Here is a 10,229-nt window from a genome sequence, read left to right on the forward strand (position 1 = left end):
ACAACAGACAAAGGACTGCGAGACTTTGCAACATTTTCCTTTGCCATCCTGCAAAACAGCACAACTTTGAGTGTCGCCAGAAATGTTTTCAAACACATGTGTATTGTACTCTCAAGCAGGAGGTTCACAAATGAAGTCCAATCTAGTGTCTGCCTCCTTAACGCTTACATTTCTCAAACAACCACACCAGACCAGATGGAAAAGGAAGCAGAAGTCAAAGACACAGATGAGGTACTGTACCCAAAAATGAGAGGCAGCCTGGGCCGCTCTCCTTTCGCTGTGGAGTTCAAAGGTATTTATGAAGACAGCATATCAGCTCAAGGACATGATGACTATGGGACACAACACAATGTGAACCCCTATTTCTGTGAAGACATAATAAGATTTCTGTTGCAAAGATACATGGCACTATTTCCACTGTGGAGTGGAATTTTGTTGGGTGACCTGGCAAGATATGCTTCAGACAGCAAAAAAGACATATCAATGTCAGAGGTAGCACAAACAAGAGCCACTAATTGTCATGTTGAGACCTGGTTTGGCATTGTCAAGCATTCAATACTTCAGCACAGGAGGAAACTGAGGCCAGCAGAGTTTATTACGATAATGAGACAATCCCTCCAAGGCCGGTACAGAGAACATATAATCCAAAATGCTCTCCCCAAAAAGGTTTTGACGGCTCCATTGATCACCACTAAGACACGTCATGAACATGCACAGGAACAATGGGCAAAGAGAGCACCAGGTGTAGGCAAAGAAACAAAAAATAAATTCTACAGCGCACCACAGAAAATTCCAATCCCCAAAAAAATGAGAATACAGGAAAAAAAAGTTAGCAATAGAAATATTGAAACAAATGAAAAATCGCCAGATGACAGCAACGGCCTGCAAGTACAGCAGGGGAAAGCAGGAACCACAGAATATAAAGAATGGCAGCACAAAGAAGAAAGGAAAGTGTCACCCAAGCAAGCTGCCGTGGGCATGGCTGAAGTGATCACACCACACTGTGATGCACGCCCCATCTCAAAACTTATAAAAGAGAAAACAGATTTCAAAAAGAAGGTAGGATTTGTATTTCAAATATTTCTCTGTGTGGACATTCACTTCTTTTTCAGAGCTTATGAATGTCATCTTCTACTACTGTAGGTGTTCTTTGTCGTTTCTCTCTAACTTGTTATACTTGTTGACATACTTGTGTTATACTTGTGGTGTGTAATCTCAATTTTCATTATGTTAGGTCCAGTGATCTCTTGTGTATGCTTTTGGCTTGGTAAATCTTTTTTAGGTACACGCCCTTTGGAACATCAATCCGAGTGAATTAGTGGTTGCAGTTTTGCCATCCATGCACAGTGCAGACACATATATTCTCAGACACTCGGAGTTTGTGTCTCTGAAACCAGATGAGTGGCTCATAGGCGAGGTAAGATGAAAGTGTTTGATTGCATGCATTTGTTAAGGTTTCTGAGCTTTTGTGTAATCAAATGTGTGTGAGTGCGTGAAATCACATCTTCTTCAATTGTGTTTGCTTTTTCCATAAGACCATTGAGTGTTACTTTCAAGTAGCGAAAGAATCCATGGACTTGGGGAAGAAGGTTTTCCTAATGAACCACTACACAACTGGTGTAATCATGAGTGGGAATAGAGAGCGCATGGCTAGACAACGTTTGTCCAAGGTAAGGACATCAAACACAAATGTTGATGGATTACATTAGTGAGGGGGCAAACATGGTTTTTCACTAACTGATGATTGTTTTATCAATAGAGAAACAAGGAGAGCTACAAGCAATCAAAACAGGTCACAACTGTGCCCATGGTGCTGCCTAAAGAAACTACCTTTATAGTCAGAAATCAAAATTCAAAGGTAGCACACCATCCCTGTGAGGCAGCCTGTTGTACTAATCTTGTCATTCTTTTCATTACAGGTCAACTTTGAAAACTATGAAGCCATTATTAGCTTTTTTAACACTGGTGTCCACTGGAAATTGTTGGTAAGTGTGGTGCAGGTAATCCAAAACAGCGTAGGTTTATAATTACACCTGGAACCATTACAGTTCAAGTGATTATCCTTGTTGCATCTAAAAAAATTACAAAGTCACAATGTATGTGTTCCTCTCCTGTTAAAAAAGGTGGACATTGATAGTGAGTGTCCAAGGCAATGGTGACAGTGCACTTTTCCTAAATTATTATTGTGAATACTGCTGTGTAATGAACAGACAACCAAACAAGTCAAAGTGTCATGTAGGAAAAAAAGTACTGTTAGGTCATTTCCTGACTGTCTTTGCCGAGGTTTGCAAAATATTAAATGTTAAATAATATATAAATATAAATATTATATATATAAAATATTCAAATATTAAAAACCTTTGTTTAAACAACATAAAACTCCTGAAACTGCCTGTGTGTCTGGCCCCACATTAAATGCAACTTCATGTCTGATGATGGGCCCTTTGTTTCTTGCAGTATCTGTATGCTCCATCCCAGAAAGTCTTTGTGGTCGACCCTATGGGGAGTGATGAGATGGGAGACTCCACTGCAGCGGCAAAAAGGTTCAGGTAAGAAATCAAGCATTAGTTTCGTGGTGAAATTCTGCAGGGGCACACATACATTTCAGGTTCAAGTTCAGCATGACAAATATTTCCTCATTTATCAATAACCTATTGTTTTGATTCACAGGGACTTTTTTAAGATGCGAAGGAATGTCCTAGGAAAAGAAGACTGGTTGAATATCAACTGGCACCCAAGCGTGATTGGTCACACCAGGCAAGCAGATGCCTCAAGCTGTGGGGTCTTTGTGATGCAGGTCAGCATAACCTTTCCACGCCGAAATTTTGGACTTAAAACTATTGTATGAGAGATTTTTAGGGAAATAATTGAAACAAACTTTTGTCTGTTAGATGGGCGCAGACATCATTAACAATTTCCCGGATATTCCAACATATATCGAAATAAACAGCAGTGCCAAAGAAATGAGAAAGTTGCGGGAAGACCTGTCAATCAGAATTCTTGAGGCTTCAGGTATTGTACCATTTGATCCTCATTGCCTACGTTTCTTGGTGTATATTATTTTCCTGAAGCATGTTCTCTCTCTGTAACAAGTCTGGATGAAAAAGATTCTCAATTTATTTATATGCAGAACTCATTTGGGTATTCTTTTTGTACTATATAACACAGTGATGAAAAGTTAATTAAATCACATTTCACACAGTTAAAATTCAATGACACTTTGGCCTTCGTCGTGGTTGACACAACCATTGTCTGGGAAAAGTGTGGGTCTAAATTGCCCATAGTGAAGCAAAGGAAACTGAAACATGATAGCTGTGTTATCATGTGCCCCCTTAAAATCATAGCAACACACGCTGACGCAAAAAAGGGTAACAGGTGTTGACAGGAGTATTCTGAGACATGACAATGTGCGGTTTAAGAAGCAGTAGAACACCTAATCAGGAAAGTGCATACGAAAAGGTCTCTATCAAACTGTCTTCAATTATGCAACAATGATCTGTAGATAACATTGGAAAAATCAGTCTATTTGGCATGTTTATTATAGCTCCTCTCCAGGACATGTGCCTGATGTGTGGAGAAACACCAGTGCGGCAGACAAACTGGGTAAGTGAACATCATCTCTATCTGTATGTGTAATGTAAGCACATAATAACAAAACATGCCAGTGAAAGGTGATAGCTGAACTGATATAAGGTTTACTGTCCGTGTAGATTCAGTGTGACAGTTGTGAAAACTGGTTCCATGAATTGTGCATCTCAAAAGAAGAGTATGAAAGCGCAAAGAATGAAGTAACATGGATATGTACATTTTGCCAACCCCAGTTTGGTGAGTATGCTCTGCATGCAAACTATCACTATGAAAGGGTTTTTTAAGCAGGACATGTAGTTTTAGATTCAGCAGAAACATACAGTAGGATGACATATTTCAGTGGACGTTATAATTGTTTGTTATTGTTAAGAAGTTTGGATTGCAGGCTTGTCTTCTGGCATTAATGGTTCTATAAATTAGAGATAACTTTTCAAAAAACACACCAAAGAAGGCACACATAAAAGATTACTGATAATCTGTGCAATTTATTACATGACACAGGCATCTCAAAGATAGAATTACTGTGTCAGATTAATGATTAGACATGGATGCATCAAATCACTTACTAGGTTTCTTTCCAATAGTATAGAAACAAAGACACAACCATGAACACCTAAAAGAGCTTGCCATTTAGCACAGAAACAATATAACGTCTTGCTGTAAAAACACAAAGTAAGAAAAAAGGAGTTTGATTAAGAGAGATCTGGCAAATTGTGCAAATACCTAGATCTTGATTTGTGACCCATTTATACTCCTTGGATCCTTTGCAGTTCGTAACCCTTCTTACGGTTTTATATTTCAGGCACTGTTGATGAGTGAGCATCCACCCCCTACTCCCGAGCATTACATAAAAGACATGCTGGAAACTCAAGAAGACTGTCAACGTGTTCTCAGCAGAATTCACCTCCAAAAGACACGTAAGTACAAGTTTCAATATCCCCCCAAAAATTTTATCTTGGGTAAGAGTAAACTTTCGTACACTTTGCCAAACAATAATGAAAAACACTAGAACACAAAATCACTAGAAACCATTTGTTATCTATTGCCAGAAACCAAACAAAGTCTGTATGAAAACAGTAAAAAATTAATCATGACACAACACAGTCCCTTTTAAATATGATCACTACACACTGTTAACATCACTGTAGTAGTGCAAAGAAATGTAAAACGACAGTATGTCACCATGACATGATTTATGTGAAAGATTTCCAGATAAAATTGTATCCATCCTAGTAAGATAGATTAATCAAGAAATTCCACTCCGTTGTGAGAAAGATCAAAGAAAAATGGCTTCTATCAAATAGAAGTGTATCTAGGGTGATTCCTTTTTATTAGGTTTCCAAAACAGTACTCTATCTACCTTCAGACAGGGCACAGTGCTAAAAGGATTCTAACCGGAACAATAAAACACAATTGCATCATCGAAGTCCGAACCCCACTGGCTTTCAATATCGTACCATGTACATCTCCAGGAGTGGAGACTCATGAAAAAGAACAGCCTAGACACCAAAGTGATACTTTTCTTACAGTAAGGTTAAGGTAGTTGTAGGATGCTGTCTAGATCAATGAACAGATTATGTTAACAATAGCAAGCACGTAGCAGAGCATTTAGGCACACAGCCCCTAAATTGTGGAAATATATGTCAGACCTTTTTAAGGATGCCCCATACCTACAAGCATATTTAACAATGCTGTAGTCTTCTACATCGTCTCTGTAGTCTTCTTTATCCCAAGTGATCTAATTCTTTAGGAGGTGCAGAAACATAGATATCAAGTGGGTAAGTAGACAACCACGTTGCAATTGTTTTTTCTGTGTCTAACCCTTTTTTTTTCTCCACACCATGCCTGCCACTGTTCTCTCTTCGGTGCCTTTGGTTGATATTGAGCTCCGTCCCCCATGACAAGGGATCCTCCTGGATTTCTGAAGCAAGGAACCCAGCCTACAAAACTCAAGATCCTGTACTGCTCAACCCAGTGGATGGGACACACTCAACATTAACATCTAGTCTCACATAATATATGAAATAGAATTCACCGTGTCAATCTGCATGGTTGTGCATGTGAACTGTTTCTAGTAACTATTTGTCATACACAACCAGGACCTGGAGGGGAGGTCAACCATCAGGCCTTGGACCCCCAGAGATTTTTTTTCTCCTTTGGAGTTTTTTGTTTTTCTCTCCTTCGTGCCTGATGGTTACACAGTCACATCATCAAGACTGCATACCACACCTTCATTGTGATTACAGATATAGCTTATTTAAAATGTGAAATTAGGAAAAAACTAAACGAAACATGGGAAATAAAAAGAATGTAAAATCTAAAATTTTCAGATGTTGTGATGAAGCTTTTGACTCATGAATAGCACCCCCCTATCCCAGTGTATTACCTGTAGTGTTATCTTCAGAAACTCATTACAAAATAAAGACAGGGGCCACAGCCACAGTAAGGTTGTATGAGGTTCGGGGGCCTGTCTGGTGTGTAAAACACTTGGTTTCAGCAGAGTGGGTGCTGTATTTGAAATGCTATTGAGCCATGAAGACGACCCACCTGTCCCAGTGTATTACCTGTAGTGTTATCTTCAGAAACTCATTACAAAATAAAGACAGGGGCCACAGCCACAGTAAGGTTGTATGAGGTTCGGGGGCCTGTCTGGTGTGTAAAACACTTGGTTTCAGCAGAGTGGGTGCTGTATTTGAAATGCTATTGAGCCATGAAGACGACCCACCCGTCCCAGTGTATTACCTGTAGTGTAATCTTCAGAAAATCATAAAAAATTAAAGAAAGGGGCCACAGCTACAGTAAGGTTGTATGAGGTTTGGGGGCCTGTCTGGTGTGTAAAACACTTGGTTTCAGCAGAGTGGGTGCTGTATTTGAAATGCTATTGAGCCATGAAGACGACCCACCTGTCCCAGTGTATTACCTGTAGTGTTATCTTCAGAAACTCATTACAAAATAAAGACAGGGGCCACAGCCACAGTAAGGTTGTATGAGGTTCGGGGGCCTGTCTGGTGTGTAAAACACTTGGTTTCAGCAGAGTGGGTGCTGTATTTGAAATGCTATTGAGCCATGAAGACGACCCACCTGTCCCAGTGTATTACCTGTAGTGTTATCTTCAGAAACTCATTACAAAATAAAGACAGGGGCCACAGCCACAGTAAGGTTGTATGAGGTTTGGGGGCCTGTCTGGTGTGTAAACCACTTAGTTTCAGCAGAGTGGGTGCTGTATTTGAAATGCTATTGAGCCATGAAGACGACCCACCCGTCCCAGTGTATTACCTGTAGTGTAATCTTCAGAAAATCATAAAAAATTAAAGAAAGGGGCCACAGCTACAGTAAGGTTGTATGAGGTTTGGGGGCCTGTCTGGTGTGTAAAACACTTGGTTTCAGCAGAGTGGGTGCTGTATTTGAAATGCTATTGAGCCATGAAGACGACCCACCTGTCCCAGTGTATTACCTGTAGTGTTATCTTCAGAAACTCATTACAAAATAAAGACAGGGGCCACAGCCACAGTAAGGTTGTATGAGGTTCGGGGGCCTGTCTGGTGTGTAAAACACTTGGTTTCAGCAGTGTGGGTGCTGTATTTGAAATGCTATTGAGCCATGAAGACAACCCACCCATCCCACCTGTAGTGTTATCTTCAGAAAATCATAAAAAAATAAAGGTTCCATAACCCAAAACAAAGCTGGGAATAGTCAGATGACCTGCTTAGTGTGCAAAACACTTACCTGCAGCATTGTGGGTGCTGTGGTTTAAATGCTATTGGTTTGTGAACAGAATACCCCTATCCCAGTGCATTGTGTCATATTAAATAAAAGCATGAGAAAAAGAGATTTAGAATGCAAAGCTGTGTCAGTGTTCTGTGTAAAAAATCGGTTTGAACATCATGGGAGCTGTTTTTAATAAGATGCTGAGTAAAGAATATTTTAATCTTCCTGCTGTCAGTAGTATTTTCAATATAGTTGACCCTTACCTGAATGAAAACAGGACGTAAAGGAAGGGTTTCAGAAGTCAAACAAAGCTTTATTCCCGTGCTTACAGTCTGGGTAATGGGAGACTGCGCTGTTCTGCTTCCTATGGTCATATACGGGTTTTTCGCACGAAGCGATTTGAACAGTATTTCTCGCGTTGTGAACGTGTGCACACAGCGGTCCCCCGGGTTCCAGTTCGTGCGTAATTACGCATCGATGAAAAACCGGAGGTTTAAAAAAAGATAATTAGCTCACTGATAGTTTGATGTAAAGAGTGTGGAAATATCCACAAGTCGTGGTCTTTAAAATGCATTTGGTTTGACGGCGTTCTGTGCTTCCATTGCGAAGATATGGACAAAAGAATATTCGTGCTTGGTCAAAAAAATGTCATAAAAACGAAAAAGTAAAGGCTGAGAAAGCATCCACAATGTATTTTATACACAAAACAAGCATTCTCGCAATTCTAAGAGGTTTCGTGAAAGCGCTACAGGCGTGCCAAAATCGTTTTCGAACTTCGAGCTAACTTTACCCCGGTCAATCGGTCAATCATATTAGAACAGAAGCCCGTGTCGCCCAGCTCTGATTCAAGAGCGACTCGCATCTTCAGCCCTTTTTTTATTCGTGATCCTAATTTTCTGATCGTTATGATCAATATTGAACGTTTTCTAAATAAAACGACAATAATCTAACATGCAGGCAGACTTTTAAAAAGTATTAGGAGCTGACAGGGTGCCCCTTGGGAATAGTTGTCAGAAAATGTGAGAAAAGGAAAGGTACGTAAACTCTCACACACAGCATTAGAGATTGGCATCTGATTGAAAAAAACAACTACCTGTCTCCCCAGCATTTAACGGTGCTGTTGTTTTGATTTTACATATTGTTAGCATTTTAATGAATTGTTAAAAGATTGATACACAAATCGCTAAATAAGAAAACGTAAAATCCCTAGCTGTAAGCAATTGGCCATTCATATTCCTGAATTTTAAATTTCTGTGTTTTTCTGTATCCGAATGCCTGGTGCAGCTAATTTGAAAGCAGAGTCTACCATTTACTGTATTGCAGAAGCGTATTGTTGCCACCAAGGAAAAAAAATCCTGAGTTTACAGGAGTAAAAGAGGAAACAAATGCAAACACCGTTTAGAAAAAACACACACGTCTCAGGCCTTAACCATGACAAGGATGGGATTTGAACCTAGACGAGCAGAGCACAATGAATTAGCAATCCAAAAAGTGACTCCTGTTTAATTTTCATTTCGCTTGCTCGATTTGTAGTACGCTCCTAAATCCTTACAACCGAAAAACAAAACAGCTTCATGTGCCACAGCATTCTGCTGCAGGTACGGTTTGCACCGTGTATTAGGCGAACCCGAATTCAATATTTCAAATATGTGACGAATTTCATGAAACCTGAAAAAAGATCACAGCCAATGTCAGCAATTCAGAGCCTGTAGGCAGCTTCAACAGAACAAAACGATCTGAAGCCGCAATTCTTTCATAGAGTGTATTGTGACACTCTAACCACGTTGTTGCTATTACTGCTACTTCTGCTGCCGTTGCTTTAAACTCTACTCAGCGGGCAAGTAAAGTTGTACAAAGAATAGACTACTTTGAGCCGTCCAAATTCCATTATGTGAATTTAAGCTTTTTGTTTATTAATAACAGCATTAGTAATACAATGCGTGCTCAGAAACGTTACTTATTAGCTTATGAAGCAATAGTGTTTCGACAATTTGCGGTCTTCAAAAAGTAAACGCTGAAGTTTTTATACTTCCTTGTGAGCAGATCACCTTTGATTTAGAAAAGGAAAACTTACTCCCCTGTTGCTTTCATTGCAATATCTGAATCGAGACCCAAGCGCTAAGAAAGCTGAAAAACGCAGTCATAAACCCGATTTTAATTTAGATACACATTTTCTCATGCAGCCTTCATTACAAGACAGTCTATTTCTCGAAAGCGTGTTATGTAAAAAAGAGAAAAACGAAAATATATGGATGACAATATTAAAAAGCTGAAGATTTTACTTTTGAGAAAGTGTCATTTTATGTATCTAGACGCTTTTCAACCACTGCTTTTAGAACTTTGCTGTGCTTCCTGAATCATTTTCAGTGTTATAAACTGGGTGTGGAAGTAGCGATCACTTTGTAGAGCAGTTGATAGACTGGAGCTGTTCAGACTACTCTTGTTATTCCTCAAATGCTTCCATCATTTTTCTTTCAGGCTAGGACGCGAGTGTGTACATGTGTTTGGTTTTCGTTTCACTGATTCTCATTGAAGACTTGGGAATTAACAACGAAAGAATCAGTTGCCTCGGAAAGCAGGTTTGGTTCTCAACGATCTTGAAGACACGCCCATGTAGAGCAGCGTGTGATGATTCGTACTATAAAAGACCAAGTGCTCAAAGTGACGTCTGCGTTTGCCGTTGAAACTTTTCATCTCGGGCGCACTTTTAGAAAGCAAAGATAGAGCAGTTGTGTTGAATCACACTATGACAGCTGTCAGCAGAGTGGCGCAGCGGAAGCGTGCTGGGCCCATAACCCAGAGGTCGATGGATCGAAACCATCCTCTGCTATGTATTTTTCATGCACGATTGATAAGCACACCATCAGTTTAATGAAGTGCATTAAAACTGATTTTTCTCTCGTGTGTATGCAAGCTTCACACTTACGGCACTC

At 39.8% G+C, this 10,229-nt stretch overlaps 1 protein-coding gene across 1 annotated transcript; it reads left to right on the plus strand.

Moving 5' to 3' along the window:
• The first annotated feature begins 1,231 nt into the window (after positions 1 to 1,231).
• Positions 1,232 to 4,650, plus strand: LOC138242822 (uncharacterized). Its single transcript, XM_069198380.1, has 9 exons — positions 1,232 to 1,417; positions 1,536 to 1,670; positions 1,920 to 1,985; positions 2,458 to 2,549; positions 2,671 to 2,797; positions 2,892 to 3,012; positions 3,545 to 3,603; positions 3,711 to 3,825; positions 4,391 to 4,650. Exons 1-9 carry the CDS (start codon positions 1,340 to 1,342, stop codon positions 4,405 to 4,407), a joined length of 810 nt encoding a protein of 269 aa, XP_069054481.1. The 5' UTR covers positions 1,232 to 1,339; the 3' UTR covers positions 4,408 to 4,650.
• The last annotated feature ends 5,579 nt before the right edge of the window (positions 4,651 to 10,229 follow it).

This window comes from Lepisosteus oculatus, chromosome 14 (assembly GCF_040954835.1).
Source record: "Lepisosteus oculatus isolate fLepOcu1 chromosome 14, fLepOcu1.hap2, whole genome shotgun sequence".
Taxonomy (NCBI): Eukaryota; Metazoa; Chordata; class Actinopteri; order Semionotiformes; family Lepisosteidae; genus Lepisosteus; species Lepisosteus oculatus.

Coding starts and splice junctions, on each gene's coding strand:
- LOC138242822 (XM_069198380.1), top strand. CDS start 1,340: ATGCACAGTGCAGACACATATATTCTCAGACACTCGGAGTTTGTGTCT. Junction 2,550..2,670: donor GCAGCGGCAAAAAGGTTCAG/GTAAGAAATCAA, acceptor TTTGATTCACAG/GGACTTTTTTAAGATGCGAA. Junction 3,013..3,544: donor CAGAATTCTTGAGGCTTCAG/GTATTGTACCAT, acceptor TGTTTATTATAG/CTCCTCTCCAGGACATGTGC.